The following is a 27,294-nucleotide window of genomic DNA, read 5'->3' as shown; positions in this document are numbered from 1 at the left end:
GTGCCTACGCGTTTGGTTTCGGTGGCGTTTAGCGCTCGCATACCTGTACGATTGTTTACAGTAGGGCTTAACGCTCGCGCATCTGTGTGACGGGGTGGCGGTCGCGCACCCGCGTGATTGTCTAATAGCGAGGGAGCGAATTAAGCGCCTAGCGTGCGCGAAAACGCAGCTGTGTAAACAGCCCATTAAATCGGAGCAAAGTAATCGCGGCGTGTTTGTTTTTGCTCAAGCGGGTGGAGCGTGGGTGGGAGGGAATCCCACGGCGGCGCGCCGCACCTGTTTATTCCCGTGCAGGACGGGGTTTTACTTTGTGAGCGCGCTCACTGTGGCACGCCGCCGTTGAACAGGGTAGCGCATCGCAAGCGCAAAGCGTACGAGCCGCTAATTAAGCTACGCAAACACGGTCGACATCCCAGGCAGAGGTACAGGGGTGCGAGACATTAGGGGTCGGCAGTCTGGACCTGACAGAGCAGCCGGGGGGTAGCGGTATGAGTGGAACGGGGGAGTCGGTGGGCAACGGCCCTGACAATTCAGTGATGGCGGGGGACGGTAGCCCCCACAGTTTGGCGTCAGAAGCGGTACGAACCCCCGCGTTACCCCACGCAAAAATAAGGCATATATTCACCGGCCGGGGTACCCCTTCGTGGAAAGCGTTTGCCCGCAATGTCCTAGGGGCTAAGGAAATTAGTGGGTGGACGGACGCGCAGGCGTTACGTCAACTTAATATGAATCTGGATGGGCGGGCAGCCGATTTTGTGGAAGCCCTACCCGCAAGCGCGCAGACACAGTTAGAGGAGCTGATGCGCCGACTTGATCTGCGTTTCGGTACGCGCGATGAGGAGGAGGCAAAAGCAGCCTTAGAGGCACGCCGTTGCCAACCCGGTGAGGACCTGCCTGATTATGCCGAGGATGTGCGCGAGCTAACAAAGATCTTACACCCGGGGTACACAACAGAGGTTTTTTATTGGTTAGATGGCGTAGATATATGAATGTCTTCAAACCCGCCACCACCCGACAGCCCATTTAGTCAGGTTCGTCACGTAAACAGAATGTGCCAATTCGTTACCTGCACGGCACACCAGTTGTGTGTTGGAGAGCTAAAGCCACGACATTGATGATCTATGTTCGTGTTTGAGTACAGATGAAGCTGTCACGTTTTTAATTCATTAATGTTTTATCGTTGAAGCGATTTGTGGATCGAGTACGCCAGCCCCACATTTAGGTCGCCCCTTGACGCTGGTTGGCTTGCCACTTCATCAACGCACATTTATCGTAAATTCTGTCGCGTTTTTGATCCACAAATCGTCGCATTGAACGCGGCAGTCGCGTGACAGGAAATTACTTGGACAATTTAAGAAAAAAATTGCTCACAAATGCACTTCACCTACCTCTCATCTCACTCCACTCTCCTCTCATCTCACTCCCCTCCACTCACTCTCCTGCCTCTCCCTCTCAATCCACTCCCCTCCACGCACTCTCCTGCCTCTCCCTCTCACTCCACTACCCTCCACTCACTCTCCTGCCTCTCCCTCTCATCCCACTCCACTCCACTCACTCTCCTGCCTCTCCCTCTCATCTCACTCCACTCACTCTCCTGCCTCTCCCTCTCATCTCACTCCACTCCACTCACTCTCCTGACCCTCCCCTCTCATCTCACTCCATTCCCCTCACTCTCCTGCCTCTCCCTCTCATCTCACTCCCCTCCACTCACTCTCCTGTCTCTCACTCCCCTCCACTCACTCTCCTGCCTCTCCCTCTCATCTCACTCCACTCACTCTCCTGCCTCTCCCTCTCACTCCACTCCACTCACTCTCCTACCTCTCCCCTCTCATCTCACTCCACTCCACTCCCCCCACTCTCAGACCCCTTCCCCTCTCGTCTCTCCGTGGCCGCGTGTATTTTCACTCGCGACACGTTATTAACATTCACGTCTTCAGCTCCCAGTCCCCCGAGCTTGGAGAACTTCGCTCCCCATTCCGGCGTCAGTGGGAGCCGTCGCTCTCCCAGCTTTGGCATCTCCCGTGCCTCCAGGCGCACCTCGTCGGGGCCTTTGGGAGGAAGTTTGGGGGAGCGACCGCCCTCCGTGTTACCGCCACCACCGCCGCCATCGCCGCCGCCGCCCAAGTCGTTAGCTATCCAGGAAACTTCCCTGGGCCGGCGCCTGAGACACCGCGGCCGGCAGCGGCGGCCTACAGCCAGGCCGCTCAGCAGGCAGACGGCCAGCGACAGGGGGAGCAGCACAGGCAGCAGGGAGCCTGGGGGAGGGGAGGGGGAGGGAGGGAGGGGGGGGGAGGAAGGGGATTGAGACCACAAACTCCAAATACTCCCCTACTTAGGTACCATGCAATTGCAGGCAGACAACTCTACTAACGAACAAGTAACGTTCCAGAGCTCCGTGTGTTCCTAAGTCTCAACGTCACCACCATCACGGTCAACTACTCAGTCCCCTATCACCCCCCCCCCACTCACCATCCACGCCGGCGGAAGCCGGGGGGACGAATCTGCCACCGTCGATGGTCGTGACGCCCTCGCTGGACTCACACGAGGTGCCAACACCGTCAACGCTGCTGCACTCCTCCACCTCCTCCACCTCCTCCTCCTCGTTGTCGTCGTTGTCATCGTCCACCTTCTCTCCTGATGGCGCACAAAAAACACAGGAAGGCCGTAGGTACGTCTATGGGTCTCTGTGTGGTGAGTCTATGGGTCTCTGTGTGATGAGTCTATGGGTCTCTGTGTGATGAGTCTATGAGTCTCTGTGTGGTGAGTCTATGGGTCTCTGTGTGGTGAGTCTATGGGTCACTGTGTGATGAGTCTATGGGTCTCTGTGTGGTGAGTCTATGGGTCTCTGTGTGATGAGTCTATGGGTCTCTGTGTGATGAGTCTATGGGTCTCTGTATGGTGAGTCTATGGGTCTCTGTGTGATGAGTCTATGGGTCTCTGTGTGGTGAGTCTATGGGTCTCTGTGTGATGAGTCTATGGGTCTCTGTAAGGTGAGTCTATGGGTCTCTGCGTGGTGAGTCTATGGGTCTCTGTGTGGTGAGTCTATGGGTCTCTGTGTGGTCAGTCTATGGGTCTCTGTGTGGTCAGTCTATGGGTATCTGTGTGATTAGACTCTGGGTCTCTGTGTGATGAGTCTATGGGTCTCTGCGTGGTGAGTCTATGGGTCTCTGTGTGATGAGTCTATGGGTCTCTGCGTGGTGAGTCTATGGGTCTCTGTGTGTGATGAGTCTATGGGTCTCTGTGTGGTGAGTCTATGGGTCTCCGTGTGATGAGTCTATGGGGGGGATCGGCAACAACACACCACACACTCACCACACTCACCACACTCACCACACACACTCACTACACTCACTACACTCACCACACTCAACATACACACACCACACTCACCACACACTCACCACACACGACACACACACACACTCACCACACTCACCACACTCAACACACACTCACCACACTCACCACACACTCACCACACACTCACGACACACTCACCACACTCACCACACACACACCACACACACACACACCACACACTCACCACACACTCACCTATCTCGCAGCTCATGCCGGAATACCCTTGGGGGCAGTTGCAGGTGAACTCATCCGGCTTGGCGTTGATGCAGCTGCCTCCATTCAAGCACGGCTGGTGGCTGGCGCAGTAATTCAGATCTAGCGAGAAGCGAGGGAGGGGAACGGCAACAACAACATCCACCACCGTGTGACAATTGGGTTTCCCCCTTTTATCTGGCAGCAAAACAGCGACGTTAAGATGTTAAAACACCAAATTGTGAAACCCTTTTACAAGGAATCACGTCACTGCATTAACCAAAATGCTTGTGGTCAGAATGCAAACAAAACACATCATCTGATAGTAGATGATGATGATGCGCTGTCCTTGAAGCTGATTGGTCCACACCAGAGACGGCTTTCTTTAGAGCCTCGTCTCAAACGGTGTGAGACCAGAGGTGACCTCTAGACCAGAGGTGACCTCTAGACCAGATGTGACCTCTAGACCAGAGGTGACCTCTAGACCAGAGGTGACCTCTAGACCAGAGGTGACCTCAAGACCAGAGGTCACCTTAGACCAGAGGTGACCTCTAGACCTGAGGTGACCTCGAGACCTGAGGTGACCTCGAGACCAGAGGTGACCTTTAGACCAGAGGTGGCCTCTAGACCAGAGGTGACCTCCAGACCAGAGGTGACCTCTAGACCAGAGGTTCATTCTGAACCGCAAGGCATTGTGGTTTGTGCAGTGACGTCATGCCTTGTAAAAGGTTTCACAGTTTGGTGTTTTAACATCTTAATGCCGCTGTTTTGTTGCCAGAAAAAAAGGGGAAAAACTTATTGTCATATTTTGGTACTGGCAGAGGAGGTCCCATGATGTAACATCCACAACCACCACAACCACAACAACCACCACCACATCCACCAACACCACCACCACAATCACCACCACCACAACCACAACCACCAACACCACCAGCACCACCACCACCACCAACACCACCACCAACACCATCACGACTATCACCATCACCACCACAACCACCACAACCACCACAACCACCATCACCACCACTATCACCACCACTATCACCACCACCACTATCACCACCACCATCACCACCACCATCACCACCACCACCACCAGCACCACCATCACCACCACCATCACCACCACTATCACCATCACCACCACTATCACCACCACCACCATCACCACCACCACCATCACCACCACCACTATCACCACCACCACCATCACCACCACCATCACTACCACTATCACCACCACTATCACCACCATCACCACCACCAACACCACCACCACTATCACCACCACTATCACCACCCCCACCACCACCGCCACCACCACCACCGCCACCACCACCACACACTCACCACACTCACCACACACACCACACACACCACACACCACACACTCACCACACTCACACCACACACCACACACTCACCAAACTCACCACACACACACCACACTCACACCACACACACCACACACTCACCACACACACCACACACTCACGACACTCACCACACACACACCACATACTCACCACACTCACCACACACTCACCACACTCACACCACACACTCACCACACTCAACACACACACAACACTCACCACACTCAACACACACTCACTACACTCAACACACTCACCACACACACACCACACTCACCACACTCACTACACTCACCACACTCACCACACACACACCACACACTCACCACACACTCACCACACACTCACTACACTCAACACACACACACACCACACTCACACTACACTCACCACACTCAACACACACACACCACACACTCACCACACACTCACCACACTCACCACACACACACCACACTCACCACACAATCACTACACGCACCACACTCACCACACACACTCACCACACACTCACCACACTCACCACACTCACCACACACACACCACACTCACCACACACTCACTACACTCACCACACTCACCACACACACTCACCACACACTCACTACACTCAACGCAGACTCACCACACTCACCACACTCACACTACACTCACCACATTCACACACACACACACACCACACACTCACCACATACTCACCACACTCAAAACACACACACCACACTCACCACACACTCACCACACACTCACAACACTCACCACACTCACCACACATACTCACCACACACTCACTACACTCAACACACACAAACCACACTCACCACACTCACCACACTCACACTACACTCACAACACACACACCACACTCACCACACACTCACCACACACTCACGACACACTCACCACACTCACCACACACACAACACACACTCACCACACACACCACACACACTACACTCACCACATACACTCACTACACTCACCACACTCACCACACACTCACCACACGCTCAACACACACTCACCACACACTCACCACACTCACCACATTCACCACACACTACACTCACTACACACTCACCACACACTCACCACACTCACCACACTCACCACACACACACCACACTCACCACACACTCACTACACTCACCACACTCACCACACACACTCACCACACACTCACAACACTAACCACACTCACCACATACACACCACACTCACCACATACTCACTACACTCCCCACACTCACCACACACACTCACCACACACTCACTACACTCAACACACACACACACCACACTCACCACACTCACCAGACTCACACTACACTCACCACACTCACACACACACCACACTCACCACACACTCACCACACACTCACGACACACTCACCACACTCACCACACACACCACACACACTACACTCACCACACACACTCACTACACTCACCACACTCACCACACACTCACCACACGCTCAACACACACTCACCACACACACACCACACTCACCACACTCTCACCACACACTCACCTATCTCGCAGCTCATGCCGGAATACCCTTGGGGGCAGTTGCAGGTGAACTCATCCGGCTTGGCATTGATGCAGCTGCCTCCATTCAAGCACGGCTGGTGGCTGGCGCAGTAATTCAGATCTAGCGAGAAGCGAGGGAGGGGAACGGCAACAACAACATCCACCACCGTGTGACAATTGGGTTTCCCCCTTTTATCTGGCAGCAAAACAGCGACGTTAAGATGTTAAAACACCAAATTGTGAAACCCTTTTACAAGGAATCACGTCACTGCATTAACCAAAATGCTTGTGGTCAGAATGCAAACAAAACACATCATCTGATAGTAGATGATGATGATGCGCTGTCCTTGAAGCTGATTGGTCCACACCAGAGACGGCTTTCTTTAGAGCCTCGTCTCAAACGGTGTGAGACCAGAGGTGACCTCTAGACCAGAGGTGACCTCTAGACCAGATGTGACCTCTAGACCAGAGGTGACCTCTAGACCAGAGGTGACCTCTAGACCAGAGGTGACCTCAAGACCAGAGGTCACCTTAGACCAGAGGTGACCTCTAGACCTGAGGTGACCTCGAGACCTGAGGTGACCTCGAGACCAGAGGTGACCTCTAGACCAGAGGTGACCTCTAGACCAGAGGTGACCTCCAGACCAGAGGTGACCTCTAGTCCAGAGGTTCATTCTGAACCGCAAGGCATTGTGGTTTGTGCAGTGACGTCATGCCTTGTAAAAGGTTTCACAGTTTGGTGTTTTAACATCTTAACGCCGCTGTTTTGTTGCCAGAAAAAAAGGGGAAAAACTTATTGTCATATTTTGGTACTGGCAGAGGAGGTCCCATGATGTAACATCCACAACCACCACAACCACAACAACCACCACCACATCCACCAACACCACCACAATCACCACCACCACAACCACAACCACCAACACCACCACCACCAGCACCACCACCACCAACACCACCACCACCACCAACACCATCACGACTATCACCATTACCACCACAACCACCACAACCACCACAACCACCACTATCACCACCACTATCACCACCACCACTATCACCACCACCATCACCACCACCATCACCATCACCACCACCACCAGCACCACCATCACCACCACCATCACCACCACTATCACCATCACCACCACTATCACCACCACCACCATCACCACCACCACCATCACCACCACCACTATCACCACCACCACCACCATCACCACCACCATCACTACCACTATCACCACCACTATCACCACCATCACCACCACCAACACCACCACCACTATCACCACCACTATCACCACCCCCACCGCCACCGCCACCACCACCACCGCCACCACCACCACACACTCACCACACTCACCACACACACCACACACACCACACACCACACACTCACCACACTCACACCACACACCACACACTCACCACACTCACCACACACACACCACACTCACACCACACACACCACACACTCACCACACACACCACACACTCACCACACTCACCACACACACACCACATACTCACCACACTGACCACACGCTCACCACACTCACACCACACACTCACTACACTCAACACACACACACCACACTCACCACACTCACCACACTCACACTACACTCACAACACACACACCACACTCACCACACACTGACCACACACTCACCACACTCACACCACACACTCACCACACTCAACACACACACAACACTCACCACACTCACCACACACTCACCACACTCACCACATACTCACTACACTCACCACACTCACCACACACACACCACACACTCACCACACACTCACCACACACTGACTACACTCAACACACCACACACTCACCACACTCACACCACACACTCACCACACTCAACACACACACAACACTCACCACACTCACCACACACTCACTACACTCACCACACTCACCACACTCACCACACACACACCACACTCACCACACAATCACTACACGCACCACACTCACCACACACACTCACCACACACTCACCACACTCACCACACTCACCACACACACACCACACTCACCACACACTCACTACACTCACCACACTCACCACACACACTCACCACACACTCACTACACTCAACACACACTCACCACACTCACCACACTCACACTACACTCACCACATTCACACACACACACACCACACACTCACCACATACTCACCACACTCAAAACACACACACCACACTCACCACACACTCACCACACACTCACAACACTCACCACACTCACCACACATACTCACCACACACTAACTACACTCAACACACACACACTCACCACACTCACCACACTCACACTACACTCACCACACACACACCACACTCACCACACACTCACCACACACTCACGACACACTCACCACACTCACCACACTCACCACACACACAACACACACTCACCACACACACCACACACACTACACTCACTACACTCACCACACTCACCACACACTCACCACACGCTCAACACACACTCACCACACACTCACCACACTCACCACATTCACCACACACTCACAACACACACTACACTCACTACACACTCACCACACACTCACCAGACTCACCACACACACACCACACTCACCACACACTCACTACACTCACCACACTCACCACACACACTCACCACACACTCACAACACTCACCACACTCACCACATACACACCACACTCACCACATACTCACTACACTCACCACACTCACCACACACACTCACCACACACTCACTACACTCAACACACACACACACCACACTCACCACACTCACCAGACTCACACTACACTCACCACACTCACACACACACCACACTCACCACACACTCACCACACACTCACGACACACTCACCAAACTCACCACACTCACCACACACACCACACACACTACATTCACCACACACACTCACTACACTCACCACACTCACCACACACTCACCACACGCTCAACACACACTCACCACACACACACCACACACACCACACTCACCACACACTCACCAGACTCACCACACACACACCACACTCACCACACACTCACTACACTCACCACACTCACCACACACACTCACCACACACTCACAACACTAACCACACTCACCACATACACACCACACTCACCACATACTCACTACACTCCCCACACTCACCACACACACTCACCACACACTCACTACACTCAACACACACACACACCACACTCACCACACTCACCAGACTCACACTACACTCACCACACTCACACACACACCACACTCACCACACACTCACCACACACTCACGACACACTCACCACACTCACCACACTCACCACACACACCACACACACTACACTCACCACACACACTCACTACACTCACCACACTCACCACACACTCACCACACGCTCAACACACACTCACCACACACACACCACACTCACCACACTCTCACCACACACTCACCTATCTCGCAGCTCATGCCGGAATACCCTTGGGGGCAGTTGCAGGTGAACTCATCCGGCTTGGCATTGATGCAGCTGCCTCCATTCAAGCACGGCTGGTGGCTGGCGCAGTAATTCAGATCTAGCGAGAAGCGAGGGAGGGGAACGGCAACAACAACATCCACCACCGTGTGACAATTGGGTTTCCCCCTTTTATCTGGCAGCAAAACAGCGACGTTAAGATGTTAAAACACCAAATTGTGAAACCCTTTTACAAGGAATCACGTCACTGCATTAACCAAAATGCTTGTGGTCAGAATGCAAACAAAACACATCATCTGATAGTAGATGATGATGATGCGCTGTCCTTGAAGCTGATTGGTCCACACCAGAGACGGCTTTCTTTAGAGCCTCGTCTCAAACGGTGTGAGACCAGAGGTGACCTCTAGACCAGAGGTGACCTCTAGACCAGATGTGACCTCTAGACCAGAGGTGACCTCTAGACCAGAGGTGACCTCCAGACCAGAGGTGACCTCCAGACCAGAGGTGACCTCCAGACCAGAGGTGACCTCCAGACCAGAGGTGACCTCCAGACCAGAGGTGACCTCTAGACCAGAGGTGACCTCTAGACCAGAGGTTCATTCTGAACCGCAAGGCATTGTGGTTCGTGCAGTGACGTCATGCCTTGTAAAAGGTTTCACAGTGTGGTGTTTTAACATCTTAACGCCGCTGTTTTGTTGCCAGAAAAAAGGGGGAAAGTTATTATCATATTTTGGTACTGGCAGAGGAGGTCCCATGATGTAACATCCACAACCACCACAACCACCACAACAACCACCACCACATCCACCAACACCACCACCACAACCACCATAACCACCACCAACACCACCACCAGCAGCACCACCATCACCACCACCAACACCACCACCAACACCATCACAACTATCACCATCACCACCACCACAACCACCACAACCACCACAACCACAACCACCATCACCACCATCACCACCACCAACACCACCACCACCCCCACCATCACCACCACCACCATCACCACCACCCCCACCATCACCACCACCACCATCACCACCACCACCATTACCACCACCACCATCACCACCATCACCACCACCACCACCATCACCACCACCACCACCACCATTACCACCATCACCATCACCACCACCCCCACCATCACCACCACCATCACCACCATCACCACCACCATCACCACCACCACCATTACCACCATCACCATCACCACCACCACCAACACCACCACCATCACCACCACCCCCACCATCACCACCACCACCATCACCACCACCACCATCACCACCACCACCATCACCACCACCACCATTACCACCATCACCATCACCACCACCACCACCAACACCACCACCATCACCACCACCCCCACCATCACCACCACCACCACTATCACCACCACCACCATCACCACCACCACCCCACCACCCCCACCATAACCACCACCACGGATGATGATGATGATGATAGGTAAATATTGATGGACACATCCGAGCGTTGGATGGGGAGCGAGTGGAGGGAAATTCACCGGGTGACTTGGGGGGTGGAGGGGGGAGGAGGGGGGGGGAGGAGGGGAGGTAGGTGGAGGAGGTGGGGAGAGGGGGTAGGTGGAGGAGGGGGGGTAGGTGGAGGAGGGGGGGGGGAGGAGGGGGGGGGAGTAGGAGGAGGGGGGTGCGGTAGTGGCACCTTTGTCACAGAGGAGGCCTCCCCAGCCACTGTCACAGCTGCAGCGCCAGGGCTGCTGTCTGCAGCTGCCGTGGCCACAGCCTGGGTAGGGGACGCAGCGCTGGCACAGCTCGCCCTGCCACCCGGAGCGGCACCTGCGGACACGCGGGCAGTGCTGAGTCTATGGTGCAGTGTTGAGTCTATGGGCAGTGTTGAGTCTATGGGCAGTGTTGAGTCTATGGTGCAGTGTTGAGTCTATGGGCAGTGTTGAGTCTATGGTGCAGTGTTGAGTCTATGGTGCAGTGTTGAGTCTATGGTGCAGTGTTGAGTCTATGGTGCAGTGTTGAGTCTATGGTGCAGTGTTGAGTCTATGGTGCAGTGTTGAGTCCATGGTGCAATGTTGAGTCTATGGGCAGTGTTGAGTCTATGGGCAGTGCTATGGTGCAGTGTAGAGTCTATGGGTAGTGTTGAGTCTATGGTACAGTGTTGAGTCTATGGTGCAGTGTTGAGTCTATGGTGCAGTGTTGAGTCTATGGTGCAGTGTTGAGTCTATGGGTAGTGTTGAGTCTATGGTGCAGTGCTGAGTCTTTGGTGCAGTGTTGAGTCTATGGGTAGTGCTGAGTCTATGGTTCAGTGTTGAGTCTATGGTGCAGTGTTGAGTCTATGGGGAGTGCTGAGTCTATGGTGCAGTGTTGAGTCTATGGGCAGTGTTGAGTCTATGGTGCAGTGTTGAGTCTATGGGCAGTGTTGAGTCTATGGTGCAGTGTTGAGTCTATGGGCAGTGCTGAGTCTATGGTGCAGTGTTGAGACTATGGTGCAGTGTTGAGTCTATGGTGCAGTGTTGAGTCTATGGTGCAGTGTTGAGTCTAGGGTTCAGTGCTGAGTCTATGGTGCAGTGCTGAGTCTATGGTGCAGTGTTGAGTCTATGGTGCAGTGTTGAATCTATGGCTAGTGTTGAGTCTATGGTGCAGTGCTGAGTCTATGGTGCAGTGTTGAGTCTATGGTGCAGTGTTGAGTCTATGGGCAGTGTTGAGTCTATGGTGCAGTGTTGAGTCTATGGGCAGTGTTGAGTCTATGGTGCAGTGTTGAGTCTATGGGCAGTGTTGAGTCTATGGTGCAGTGTTGAGTCTATGGGCAGTGCTGAGTCTATGGTGCAGTGTTGAGTCTATGGTGCAGTGTTGAGTCTATGGTGCAGTGCTGAGTCTATGGGCAGTGTTGAGTCTATGGGCAATGTTGAGTCTATGGTGCAGTGTTGAGTCTATGGGCAATGCTGAGTCTATGGTGCAGTGTTGAGTCTATGGTGCAGTGTTGAGTCTATGGGCAGTGTTGAGTCTATGGTGCAGTGTTGAGTCTATAGGCAGTGCTGAGTCTATGGTGCATTGTTGAGACTATGGTGCAGTGTTGAGTCTATGGTGCAGTGTTGAGTCTATGGTGCAGTGTTGAGTCTAGGGTTCAGTGCTGAGTCTATGGTGCAGTGCTGAGTCTATGGTGCAGTGTTGAGTCTATGGTGCAGTGTTGAATCTATGGCTAGTGTTGAGTCTATGGTGCAGTGCTGAGTCTATGGTGCAGTGTTGAGTCTATGGTGCAGTGTTGAGTCTATGATGCAGTGTTGAGTCTATGGGCAGTGTTGAGTCTATGGTGCAGTGTTGAGTCTATGGGCAGTGTTGAGTCTATGGTGCAGTGTTGAGTCTATGGGCAGTGCTGAGTCTATGGTGCAGTGTTGAGACTATGGTGCAGTGTTGAGTCTATGGTGCAGTGCTGAGTCTATGGGCAGTGTTGAGTCTATGGGCAATGTTGAGTCTATGGTGCAGTGCTGAGTCTATGGGCAGTGTTGAGTCTATGGGTAGTGTTGAGTCTATGGTGCAGTGTTGAGTCTATAGGCAGTGCTGAGTCTATGGTGCATTGTTGAGACTATGGTGCAGTGTTGAGTCTATGGTGCAGTGTTGAGTCTATGGTGCAGTGTTGAGTCTAGGGTTCAGTGCTGAGTCTATGGTGCAGTGCTGAGTCTATGGTGCAGTGTTGAGTCTATGGTGCAGTGTTGAATCTATGGCTAGTGTTGAGTCTATGGTGCAGTGCTGAGTCTATGGTGCAGTGTTGAGTCTATGGTGCAGTGTTGAGTCTATGATGCAGTGTTGAGTCTATGGGCAGTGTTGAGTCTATGGTGCAGTGTTGAGTCTATGGGCAGTGTTGAGTCTATGGTGCAGTGTTGAGTCTATGGGCAGTGCTGAGTCTATGGTGCAGTGTTGAGACTATGGTGCAGTGTTGAGTCTATGGTGCAGTGCTGAGTCTATGGGCAGTGTTGAGTCTATGGGCAATGTTGAGTCTATAGTGCAGTGCTGAGTCTATGGGCAGTGTTGAGTCTATGGGTAGTGTTGAGTCTATGGTGCAGTGTTGAGTCTATGGGCAGTGTTGAGTCTATGGTGCAGTGTTGAGTCTATGGTGCAGTGCTGAGTCTATGGGCAGTGTTGAGTCTATGGGCAATGTTGAGTCTATGGTGCAGTGCTGAGTCTATGGGCAGTGTTGAGTCTATGGGTAGTGTTGAGTCTATGGTGCAGTGTTGAGTCTATGGGCAGTGTTGAGTCTATGGTGCAGTGTTGAGTCTATGGGCAGTGCTAAGTCTATGGTGCAGTGTTGAGTCTATGGTGCAGTGTTGAGTCTATGGGCAGTGCTCAGTCTATGGTGCAGTGTTGAGTCTATGGTGCGGTGTTGAGTCTATGGTGCAGTGTTGAGTCTATGGTGCGGTGTTGAGTCAATGGTGCAGTGTTGAGTCTATGGTGCAGTGTTGAGTCTATGGGCAATGTTGAGTCTATGGTGCAGTGCTGAGTCTATGGGCAGTGTTGAGTCTATGGGTAGTGTTGAGTCTATGGTGCAGTGTTGAGTCTATGGTGCAGTGTTGAGTCTATGGTGCAATGTTGAGTCTATGGTGCAGTGTTGAGTCTATGGGCAGTGTTGAGTCTATGGTGCAGTGTTGAGTTTATGGTGCAGTGTTGAGTCTATGGGCAGTGTTGAGTCTTTGGGGCAGTTTTGAGTCTATGGTGCAGTGTTGAGTCTATGGTCCAGTGTTGAGTCTATGGTGCAGTGTTGAGTCTATGGTGCAGTGTTGAGTCTATGGTGCAGTGTTGAGTCTATGGTGCAGTGTTGAGTCTATGGTGCAGTGTTGAGTCTATGGTGCAGTGCTGAGTCTATGGTGCAGTGTTGAGTCTATGGTGCAGTGCTGAGTCTATGGTGCAGTGCTGAGTCTATAGGTAGTGTTGAGTCTATGGTGCAGTGCTGAGTCTATGGTGCAATGTTGAGTCTATGGTGCAGTGCTGACTCTATGGGTACTGTTGAGTCTATGGTGCAGTGTTGAGTCTATGGTGCAGTGTTGAGTCTATGGGTAGTGTTGAGTCTATGGGCAGTCTTGAGTCTATGGGCAGTGTTGAGCCTATGGTGCAGTGTTGAGTCTATGGGTAGTGTTGAGTCTATGGGGAAGTGCTGAGTCTATGGTTAGTGTTGAGTCTATGGTGCAGTGTTGAGTCTATGGGCAGTGTTGAGTCTATGGTGCAGTGTTGAGTCTATGGTGCAGTGTTGAGTATATGGTGCAGTGCTGAGTCTATGGTGCAGTGCTGAGTCTATGGTGCAGTGCTGAGTCTATGGGCAGTGTTGAGTCTATGGTGCAGTGTTGAGTCTATGGTGCAGTGTTGAGTCTATGGTGCAGTGTTGAGTCTATGGGCAGTGTTGAGTCTATGGTGCAATGTTGAGTCTATGGGCAGTGCTGAGTCTATGGTTGAGTCTATGGTGCAGTGTTGAGTCTATGGGCAATGCTGAGTCTATGGTGCAGTGTTGAGTCTATGGTGCAGTGTTGAGTCTATGGGCAGTGTTGAGTCTATGGTGCAGTGTTGAGTCTATGGGCAGTGCTGAGTCTATGGTGCATTGTTGAGACTATGGTGCAGTGTTGAGTCTATGGTGCAGTGTTGAGTCTATGGTGCAGTGTTGAGTCTAGGGTTCAGTGCTGAGTCTATGGTGCAGTGCTGAGTCTATGGTGCAGTGTTGAGTCTATGGTGCAGTGTTGAATCTATGGCTAGTGTTGAGTCTATGGTGCAGTGCTGAGTCTATGGTGCAGTGTTGAGTCTATGGTGCAGTGTTGAGTCTATGGTGCAGTGTTGAGTCTATGGGCAGTGTTGAGTCTATGGTGCAGTGTTGAGTCTATGGGCAGTGTTGAGTCTATGGTGCAGTGTTGAGTCTATGGGCAGTGCTGAGTCTATGGTGCAGTGTTGAGTCTATCGTGCAGTGTTGAGTCTATGGTGCAGTACTGAGTCTATGGGCAGTGTTGAGTCTATGGGCAATGTTGAGTCTATGGTGCAGTGCTGAGTCTATGGGCAGTGTTGAGTCTATGGGTAGTGTTGAGTCTATGGTGCAGTGTTGAGTCTATGGGCAGTGTTGAGTCTATGGTGCAGTGTTGAGTCTATGGGCAGTGCTAAGTCTATGGTGCAGTGTTGAGTCTATGGTGCAGTGTTGAGTCTATGGGCAGTGCTCAGTCTATGGTGCAGTGTTGAGTCTATGGTGCGGTGTTGAGTCTATGGTGCAGTGTTGATTCTATGGTGCGGTGTTGAGTCAATGGTGCAGTGTTGAGTCTATGGTGCAGTGTTGAGTCTATGGGCAATGTTGAGTCTATGGTGCAGTGCTGAGTCTATGGGCAGTGTTGAGTCTATGGGTAGTGTTGAGTCTATGGTGCAGTGTTGAGTCTATGGGCAGTGTTGAGTCTATGGTGCAGTGTTGAGTCTATGGGCAGTGCTAAGTCTATGGTGCAGTGTTGAGTCTATGGTGCAGTGTTGAGTCTATGGGCAGTGCTCAGTCTATGGTGCAGTGTTGAGTCTATGGTGCGGTGTTGAGTCTATGGTGCAGTGTTGAGTCTATGGGCAGTGTTGAGTCTATGGGCAGTGTTGAGTCTATGGGCAGTGTTGAGTCTATGGGCAATGTTGAGTCTATGGTGCAGTGCTGAGTCTATGGTGCAGTGCTGAGTCTATGGTGCAGTGCTGAGTCTATGGGCAGTGTTGAGTCTATGGTGCAGTGTTGAGTCTATGGTGCAGTGTTGAGTCTATGGTGCAGTGTTGAGTCTATGGGCAGTGTTGAGTCTATGGTGCAATGTTGAGTCTATGGGCAGTGCTGAGTCTATGGTTGAGTCTATGGTGCAGTGTTGAGTCTATGGGCAATGCTGAGTCTATGGTGCAGTGTTGAGTCTATGGTGCAGTGTTGAGTCTATGGTGCAATGTTGAGTCTATGGTGCAGTGTTGAGTCTATGGGCAGTGTTGAGTCTATGGTGCAGTGTTGAGTCTATGGTGCAGTGTTGAGTCTATGGTGCAGTGTTGAGTCTATGGCGCAGTGTTGAGTCTATGGGCAGTGTTGAGTCTATGGGTAGTGTTGAGTCTGTGGGCAGTGTTAGTACCTCCATCATCCCCAACTCCCTCCCTCCCCCAATCCACGGTGCCTATTGTGGCCTGTTGGACACCACGGCCCTGACGAGACCCCACGTGGACATCGCCAGGTATGGCTGCGAGACGATGCAGCGCTGACGTCGTCAGGGAACGGTTGCAAATGGTTTAAAAATGCAAATCCTGTTCATTCCTTCACTATACACTACGCTATACACTATACTATACACTACACTATACACTACACTATACACTACACTACACTATACACTACACTACACACTACACTATACACTACACTACTATACACTACACTATACACTACACTAATATACACTACACTATACACTACACACTACACTACTATACACTACACTACTATACACTACACTACTATACACTACTATACACTACACTAAACACTACACTACTATCCACTACACTACACTATACACTACACACTACACTACACTACACACTACACTATACACTACACACTACACTATACACTACACTATACACTACTATACACTACACTATACACTCTTATACACTACACTATACACTACACTATACACTACTATACATTACACTACACTATACACTACACACTACACTATACACTACACTACACTATACACTACACTATACACTACACTACACTATACACTACACTATACACTACACTACTATACACTACACTATACATTACACTACACTATACACTACACACTACACTACACTATACACTACACTACACACTACATTATACACTACACTATATATTACACTTTACACTACACTATACACTACACTACTATACACTACACTATACATTACACTACACTATACACTACACACTACACTATACACTACACTACACACTACACTACACTATACACTACACTATACACTACACTACTATACACTACACTATACACTACACTACACTATACACTACACTATACACTACACTATACTTTACACTACACACTCCACTACTTGACACACGACGTCGGTACGCTCAGCGGCAGGTCGTCCAACGCCTCGCTGGGAGTGCATTGCGGCGTTGTTGGCGTCAAAGTTTCGCTCACCGGCATTGTCCGGGGACGTCGCAGCCTCCACGCAGCGAATCGCAGCCCGGCCTGCAAATTGCTGAGGCAGGAAGCCGAAGAGAAAATTCGTCGCCATTCTGGCAAATCGCCCGACCACGGCGACGATTCCACTGGTTGATGTAACGGCGAAACGTCACGGTGCTCACACACATTGTCAATGTCGTGGATTTACTCTGCAAACACACCGGTGGGCTCATGTCGTATACTACACTATACACTACACTACTATACACTACAATATAAACTACACTACAATATACTACACTACTATACACTACACTACAATATACTACACTACTATACACTACACTACTATACACTACACTATACACTACACTACAATATACTACACTACTATACACTACATTATACACTTCACTACAATATACTACACTACTATACACTGCACTATACACTGCACTATACACTACACTATACACTACACTATAATATACTACACTACAATACACTACTATACACTACACTATACACTACACTATAATATACACTACTATACACTACACTATACACTACACTATACACTACACTACTATATACTACTATATACTATACGACATTACTATACACTACACTATACACTACACTACTATACACTACACTACTATACACTACACTATACACTACACTACTATACACTACACTACTATACACTACACTATAATATACTACACTACTATACACTATACTATACACTACACTACTATACACTATACTATACACTACACTACTATACACTACACTATACACTATACTATACACTACACACTACACTATACACTACACTACTATACACTACACTACTATACACTACACTACTATACACTACACTATACACTACACTACTGTACACTATACACCACACTACTATACACTGCACTATACTTTACACTACAATATACTACACTACTATACACTACTGTACACTTCACTATACTATACACTACTGTACACCACACTACTATACGCTATAAACTACACTATACTTTACACAATACTTTACACGATACACTACACTAATATACACTACACGACTATACACTACTATACATTACACTATATACTGCACTATATATTACATTAAACACGACTATGCACACACTATGCACCGCTAGACACTGCACTACTATACACTATACTGTACACTACACTACTATACTATGCACAACTATACACTACACTATACTATACACAACTATACACTACACTACTACACTATACACTACACTATACACTACACCATACACTACTATACACTACACTATACAGTACACTTTACACTACACTATACTATACACTACACTATACACTACACTATACTATGCACTACACTATACACTACTATACACTACACTATACACTACACTATACTATACACCACACACTACTATACACTACTATACACCACTATACACCACACTATACACTACACTATACACTACACTATACAATACACAACTATACACTACACTATACACTACTATACACTACACTATACACTACACGATACACTACACTACTATACACTACTATACACTACACTATACACTACACTATACACTACACTATACACTACACTAAACACTACTATACACTACACTACTACACTATACACTACTATACCCTATACTACTATACACTATACTGTACACTATACACGACACTATACACTACACTATACATTACTTTAAATTATAATAGTAACAAATTGGCATTTTGTTGACGTTACAAATCCCTTACTGATTGGTTGTGTCGGGTGGTGGAGGGTTACGACACAACATCGATACTTATGCAATCTGATACCAACAAACCTTTGTTACGACAAATATCGGTCGTGAAAGGCTCCCTACGCGTCAAGCTTGAGAAAGAATTCGCTTCTAAAGCAACGAGGTCGTCAATTCGGGGCGGCGGTTTCAGAGTGCACGGCCTCCCAGCGGCTCCCCAAGATATCGGCAGGAAAGAACACTCCAGAAGGCCGCTGCTGCTGCGAGAATGAGCAGAGTTGGCGTGGTGGTGGTGGTGGTTCATGCTCCTTGACGAGCTCAGCAGCAGCGAGGGAGGTGTCGGGGGTTTATTTGTGTCAAGGATTGTGTTGTGTGTGTGTGCTTCATCAGGGCCTCACGTCACCACCGCTACCACCACCGCTACCACCACCGCTACCACCACCAAAACTACCACCACCGCCACCACCACCACCGCCACCACCACCGCCACCACCATCACCACCACCGCCACCACCACCACCACCGCCACCACCACCACCACCACCACCGCCACCACCACCGCCACCACCACCGCTACCACCGCTACCACCACCGCTACCACCGCTACCACCACTGCTACCACCATCACCACCGCTTCCACCACCACCACCGCCACCACCACCACTACCACCAACACCACCACCACCACCGCCACCAGCGCACCTCTGTCACAATATTCCCCCGCCCAGCCCGGCATGCACTCCTTGCGTCCGTGGGCGTCGCACTCGTTGTGGCCGAAGTGGTCGTCACGGCGACGGCACCACCGCTTGCAGTCGACGCCGTAGTAGTCGGCGTGGCAACGCACGCGGACGCGGTACTCCAGGGCGGTGGCGTTGGCGGCGGCCGCGTGGTGCAGCGTCCGCCACGGCTCGCCGGGGCGGTCGCCGATGACGTGGACGGCTCGCGTCACCTGCCGGAGATCTCCTCCTGTGGGGGGGGGGGGGGGGGGGTGGAGGAAGAGGAGGAGGAGGATGTCGCGTGAAGATTCAAATAAATAGCGAAATAAAAATGTGCAAAATAAAAAGCGTGCGAATATTTATTGAAATATTTACATGAATATTTTTTGTTGTTTTTTTACGTGACTTTACCAAAAAGAACCAAAGAGTATAGAAATATTACATGAATATTTATAGAAATATTTACATGAATATTTACGTAACATTTTTTTGCTGTATTATGTAACTATGTAAATACATATCTAGATAAATATATGAACAATAAATACGTGTTATATGAAGATTTAAATAAATATGGTCGTAAATATTTAAACTATATTCATTAAAAAAAAAAAATTCAATATTGGCTGCGAATTTTAATAGCGCGGTGAGCTAACCACTGCACCACCGCTCATCATACGTGAGCAATATGCACGTACACACACGCGTACACACACAAAGACAAAGATCCCCCATATAGCCTTAACAGACTGTAGGGGCAAGTGCTGTTAGCGAGCACCTATGAAGGCCGGAACGGTACACGAGGGGGTGGGTGGCCAGCACCACGCCCGACCGCCTTTGTCTCCCTAGTGGCAATGTTTACACACCGCACCAGGTACTCATTTGAGGCTGAGTCGACCTAGGGGAGGCCCGGGACCGGTTCAGATAATCGTCACTGGTGTTGGCCGTGAGCGGGAATCGAACCCGGGTCGCCAGGTTCATAGCGCAGCGCGCTAACCGCTACACTATCGCTCCCCACACACACACGTACACACACGCGTACACGCACACACGTACACACACACGTACACACGCACACACGTACACACGTACACACACACGTACACACGCACACGTACACACGCACATGTACACACGCACACGTACACACACACAAGTACACACACACACACGTACACACACGCACGTACCTGGCGCGGTGCCGTTGTGCTGTTCCCACACATCCACAGCCAGCGAGCACCACAGCTGCAAAGTTCAAGCTCACCGTCAATGAGTCACTCATTGATGGCGAGGTCACGGCGAGGTCACGGCACTCCCTCCCCTCTCTCACTTCCCTCCTTCCCTGCCTCCCTCCCCTCCCTCCCTCCCTGCCTCCCTCCCCTCCCCTCTTACTTGGAGAAAGCTGTGAATTGTTATACAAAGGAGGTTACCCTTCACCCGTGATAGCTCAAAACCGCAAATGGCAACCACAAGCCCCACCACCACCACCACCACCGCCACAACCCCCACAACCCCCACCACCTCAACCACCACCACAACTCCCATCCCCACCACAACCACTGCCACAACCACCACCACCACAACCCCCACCACCACAACCGCCACCACAACCACCACCACAATTCCCACTACCACAACCCCCGCCAGGTGAGCGTCTCACCCTCACCAGGTGAGTGTCTCACCCCCACCAGGTGAGCTTCTCACCGTCTCCAGGTGAGCGTCTCACCCCCACCAGGTGAGCGTCTCACCCCGACCGGGTGAGCGTCTCACCCTCACCAGGTGAGCATCTCACCCTCACCAGGTGAGCATCTCACCCTCACCAGGTGAGCGTCTCACCCCCACCAGGTGAGCGTCTCACCCTCACCAGGTGAGCGTCTCACCCCCACCAGGTGAGCATCTCACCAGGTGAGCGTCTCACCAGGTGAGCGTCTCACCCTCACCAGGCGAGCGTCTCACCCTCACCAGGTGAGCGTCTCACCAGGTGAGCGTCTCACCCTCACCAGGTGAGCGTCTCACCCTCACCAGGTGAGCGTCTCACCAGGTGAGCGTCTCACCCTCACCAGGTGAGCATCTCACCCTCACCAGGTGAGCATCTCACCCTCACCAGGTGAGCGTCTCACCCCCACCAGGTGAGCGTCTCACCCTCACCAGGTGAGCGTCTCACCCCCACCAGGTGAGCATCTCACCAGGTGAGCGTCTCACCAGGTGAGCGTCTCACCCTCACCAGGCGAGCGTCTCACCCTCACCAGGTGAGCGTCTCACCAGGTGAGCGTCTCACCCTCACCAGGTGAGCGTCTCACCCTCACCAGGTGAGCGTCTCACCAGGTGAGCGTCTCACCCTCACCAGGTGAGCGTCTCACCAGGTGAGCGTCTCACCCTCACCAGGTGAGCGTCTCACCCTCACCGGCCACGCGAAGTCGAAGGCCACTGACAGGAGGAGCCCCGCACCGCCTTCGCTGCGAGCGGTGGCCGAGCCCAAGGGGCACGGGCGGAGGCCCGGCGAGGGCCTCCGCCCGTGGGACGCCTCCCCGAGGCAGACGCGGACCACGAAGGAGGAGGGGAAGGAGCCACGCAGAGCGTCGCCCCCGCTGGGCAGGGCCTGGAGAGAAGTCACCTGCAGGGAGAAGTCGCCAGAGGCGTCGCACTGCTGGGGGGGAGGGGGGAGGGAGAGGAGAGGAGGAGGTGAGGGGGGAGGTGAGGGAGGTGAGGGGGGGACATTGTAAGGAGCAACAGCAGGGGCAGAAGCAGCAGCAGGGGCAGCAGCGGCAGGGGCAGCAGGGGCAGGGGCAGCAGCAGGAGCAACAGCAGAAGCAGCAGCAGGGGCAGCAGCAGCAGGGGCAGCAGAAGCAGCAGCAGGGGCAGCAGCAGCAGGGGCAGCAGCAGCAGGGGCAGCAGCAGCAGGGGCAGCAACAGGAGCAGCAGCAGGGGCAGCAGTGGCAGCAGCAGCAGGGGCAGCAGCAGCAGGGGCAGCAGGAGGCCGGTGCAGTACGAACCCCGCACAGCGGCAGCAGCAGCAGGGGCAGGAGGAGGTAGCGGACAAAGTTCCCTGCTGCGTGGGGCCGCTGCAGATGCAGTTCACCCATCCTCCTCCTCTCCCTCATCCTCTTCCTCCTCTTCCTCCTCCTCTCCCTCCTCCTCTTCCTGCTCTTCTTCCTCTCTCCTCTTCCTCTTCCTGCTCCTCTCCCTCCTCCTCTCCCTCCTCTTCCTTCTCTTCCTCCTTCTCACCTTTCTCCTCCTCACTTCACCTTCCTCCACACCTCCTCCGTCTTTCGAGTAAGCTCCTCTCTGCACCACCGCCACCGCCTCCCCTCTTCTGCCTCTCCACACGTGATGATGGTGGTGGTGATGGTGGTGATGGTGATGGCGGTGGTGGTGATGGTGGTGCAGGGATGTGACATCAGCATTGGACGCGAGATGATTGTGGTGGTGGTGGTGTTAATTTGCATTATCCCAGCCACGCGTTGTGCTACAGGTGCCCAACCCCCCAACCCATCACCTTAATTCACTGAGTGGTTAATTGCTTCGGCCAGGTGCGGCCGTCAAACCGCGTGCCGCTTCAACAGCTGCGAACCAGGTGGGGGGAGGGGGGGTGGGGGGAGGGGGGCGGCGTTGTTGTCGACTCATTGTTTGAGATTCTGTGGCAACGCATTGACCGCTTGGATTGGTGCAAAGTGTCTGTCTCTCTCTCATCATCACCATCATCATCACTACGGTGGCTAGGAGGTTAACTCTCTCGCCTGGTACACGGGGGGTTGTGGGTTCAATACAGACCATGAGGATGTCTGCTGCTGTACATTTGGAGTTATTTCTCTCTCTCTCTCTCATCACTCATCATCACTACGGTGGCTAGGAGATTAACTCTCTCGCTTGGTATATGGAGGTCGTGGGTCAATACAGACCCTGAGGATGTCTGCTGCTGTACATTTGGAGTTATTTCTCTCTCTCTCTCTCATCACTCATCATCACTACGGTGGCTAGGAGGTTAACTCTCTCGCCTGGTACACGGGGGGTCGTGGGTCAATACAGACCATGAGGATGTCTGCTCCTGTACATTTGGAGTTATTTCTCTCTCTCTCATCATCATCATCACCACTACAATGGCTAGGAGGTTAACTCTCTCGCCTGGTATAGGGGAGGTCGTGGGTCAATACAGACCCTGAGGATGTCTGCTGATGTACATTTGGAGTTATTTCTCTCTCTCATCATCATCATCACCACTACGGTGGCTAGGAGGTTAACTCTCTCGCCTGGTATACGGGAGGTCGTGGGTCAATACAGACCATGAGGATGTTTGCTGCTGTACGTTTGGAGTTATTTCTCTCTCTCTCTCTCATCACTCATCACCACCACCACGGTGGCTAGGAGATTAACTCTCTCGCTTGGTATACGGGAGGTCGTGGGTCAATACAGACCCTGAGGATGTCTGCTGCTGTACATTTTGAGTTATTTCTCTCTCTCATCATCATCATCACCACTACGGTGGCTAGGAGATTACCTCTCTCGCCTGGTACACGGGGGGTCGTGGGTTCAATACAGACCCTGAGGATGTCTGCTGCTGTACATTTGGAGTTATTTCTCTCTCATCACCATCATCACCACCACCACGGTGGCTAGGAGATTATCTCTCTCGCCTGGTATACGGGAGGTCGTGGGTCAATACAGACCATGAGAATGTCTGCTGCTGTACATTTGGAGTTATTTCTCTCTCTCATCATCATCATCACCACGGTGACTTGGAGATTAACTATCTTGTCTGGTATTACAGGAGGTCGTGGGTTCCATCTCGACCTTGACGATATCTGCTGCTGTACATATGGAGTTTTCGTGGTAGTGTATAGTGTATTTTTACGCGTGCATGGTGTGGTGTACACATAAAACAGCGTATCGTGTAGTGTATAGTGTACACTACGCGATACACTACACCAGTGGCGTCGCTAGGATTGGTGTCACCCAGTGCGGTGACCCATGTTGTCACCCCTCATGGACCTCTGCCCGCACCAGACCATACAGACTCCTGAGATTTTTGTACCGTTACTCGTACATCGTAATTCCCATATATCACTGAATGCAATGGCAATATTAGTGACATAAACAACGAGCAACATTAAAATTACACCTTTAAATGACAATATCGCTTTTAATTACTACTTCATTCTCAAAAACGTTATCGATATAGGTTCACAAAAACTAAATGGCGCAATATTGTAGCTAAAACACCAGAAAATCTGACAAAATTCAGCGACTATAGAAACACCAGCAGTGATCGAAACCGGCAGCGCGTGCAGACGAAACCACGTGACTTCGAAGCGTCACTGTGATTGGGTAGTAACGACAGCTCTGACCGGGGCGCATTAGGTTAAAAAGTAAATTAGCATAGAGTTTTAGCCTTTGTAGGTGTATTGTACACGTGTAGAGGTGCTAACTACTCACTGTTCGGTAACCTGCATGGCCACTAGGTATCAAAGGGGCAGTGCAGCGTTACCTCGGTGTAGATAACGGTTAGGGTCAGACGAGGTGAAGTGGGTCGTAGCCACGGTTTGGTAAGAACCAATCAGACAGTTCCACGTGTGAATGTGGGATTGGTTACACCTGGCCACAAACGGGTATAAGGGTGAGTTCTCTCCCTACACGAAGACCGAAGCCCGGGCTGAAGATAGCCAGGACCCTGGACCCGGCTTCCCGGCCCTTCTGAGGGCTAAGGCTCGGCGTATCCAGTGGTCAAGACCCGCCAGGCCAGCGGTGGGTCAGATAGCCTCCCTAGGTCCAAGCCGGAGGACTGTAGGATAGCGGTAGACGTGTAAGTCCCGCCAAGACAGGATGCTGTACCTCCTTAGGTTAGCAAGAGACTTGTGTGTAGGTCCCGCTAAGTCCGGACGCTGTACCTTCTTAGGGTATCGGTTGAGGGGACCGTATACCCCTCTGTGTGTGTTAAGGACTGTGTAAGAGAAGACAATAAACAGAGTGTGCCTCGTAAGAAGTTTACTCGTCATTATACAACACAACACACGTGTGGCGATGTCAATGGGCTGTGTACACTTACCTGCAGGGGCAGGCAGGGTCCAGCAGGGGCAGTCGCTATATCCCCAGCCCCAAAGCAGGAGGGGGCTATGGGGTGTCCTGGGATCCCCCAGAGCCCCCTCTGGAACTCTCTGGAAGGTGGGCGGAGTCAGGGGCTGACGCACCGGTGCTGGGTATAAAAGCCGGACCACGGGAAGGGTCCGGGGCCAGTCCAAGACAGAAGCCAGAAGACCGGCTGGCTAGTGCCCTGGGACCCCCTAGCCCCGCTGCCCTTGTAAGGACCGGGACTCTGTGTGGCTCAGTTGTGAGACCCTGGGATACCCCCGGCCCGATGTCTTTGTGAGGGCCGGGTCCGAGTGGGCCAGTGGTCGGAACCCGCACCTTGGCTGGGTCGGGTCGGTGCAGCCTCCTCTAGGGCACCCGTAGCCGGAGGACCCAGAGTTGTAGCCCCGTGACAGGGCAACGCTTGCCCGGAGGCAGTAACTCCCCAGGCAGTGGTTGGAAGGGCCCATCGCCCTGTGTGAGACTGGGACTGTACTGCCGGGTGTTTATGTTGCATAAAAGTGTCGCCTCCAAGATTTGTCTCTGACTTCCATAAAACCCGCTGCGCGTGTAAGCTGGACTTAGCTATAGAACTGCA

At 51.8% G+C, this 27,294-nt stretch overlaps 2 protein-coding genes across 3 annotated transcripts in view; both read right to left on the bottom strand.

Moving 5' to 3' along the window:
- LOC142917354 (uncharacterized) overlaps positions 1-27,294 on the bottom strand; it is a 661,949-nt gene that overhangs the window by 59,503 nt on the left and 575,152 nt on the right. The gene's annotated exons all lie outside the window — the stretch shown is intronic.
- On the bottom strand, positions 945-23,855 carry LOC142917370 (uncharacterized). 2 transcript variants are annotated; one of them, XM_076062009.1, is made up of 11 exons: positions 23,630-23,855; positions 23,041-23,283; positions 21,827-21,881; positions 20,623-20,886; positions 18,158-18,218; positions 11,674-11,807; positions 9,953-10,072; positions 6,470-6,589; positions 3,556-3,675; positions 2,470-2,634; positions 945-2,255 (listed from the first exon to the last, which is right to left on the bottom strand). In XM_076062009.1, the coding sequence occupies exons 1-11, from the start codon at positions 23,735-23,737 to the stop codon at positions 1,834-1,836; spliced, it is 1,812 nt and encodes a 603-aa protein (XP_075918124.1). In that variant the 5' UTR covers positions 23,738-23,855; the 3' UTR covers positions 945-1,833. The 2 variants fall into 2 exon arrangements, with proteins under 2 accessions (XP_075918124.1, XP_075918125.1); XM_076062010.1 differs by having other exon boundaries at positions 23,041-23,280.

The sequence above is a fragment of the Petromyzon marinus genome, unplaced genomic scaffold, assembly GCF_048934315.1.
Source record: "Petromyzon marinus isolate PM22_M1 ecotype Great Lakes invasive population unplaced genomic scaffold, UKy_Petmar_22M1.pri1.0 PM_G_Scaffold_47, whole genome shotgun sequence".
Lineage (NCBI taxonomy): Eukaryota > Metazoa > Chordata > Hyperoartia > Petromyzontiformes > Petromyzontidae > Petromyzon > Petromyzon marinus.
Note: the sequence above shows the minus strand (reverse complement) of the source record. Positions and strands in the feature narration are given on the sequence as shown.

Coding starts and splice junctions, on each gene's coding strand:
- LOC142917370 (XM_076062009.1), bottom strand. CDS start 23,737: ATGAGGGAGAGGAGGAGGATGGGTGAACTGCATCTGCAGCGGCCCCAC. Junction 23,284..23,629: donor TGCTGCTGCCGCTGTGCGGG/GTTCGTACTGCA, acceptor CCTCCCCCCCAG/CAGTGCGACGCCTCTGGCGA. Junction 10,073..11,673: donor AGGCCTCCTCTGTGACAAAG/GTGCCACTACCG, acceptor GCTTCTCGCTAG/ATCTGAATTACTGCGCCAGC.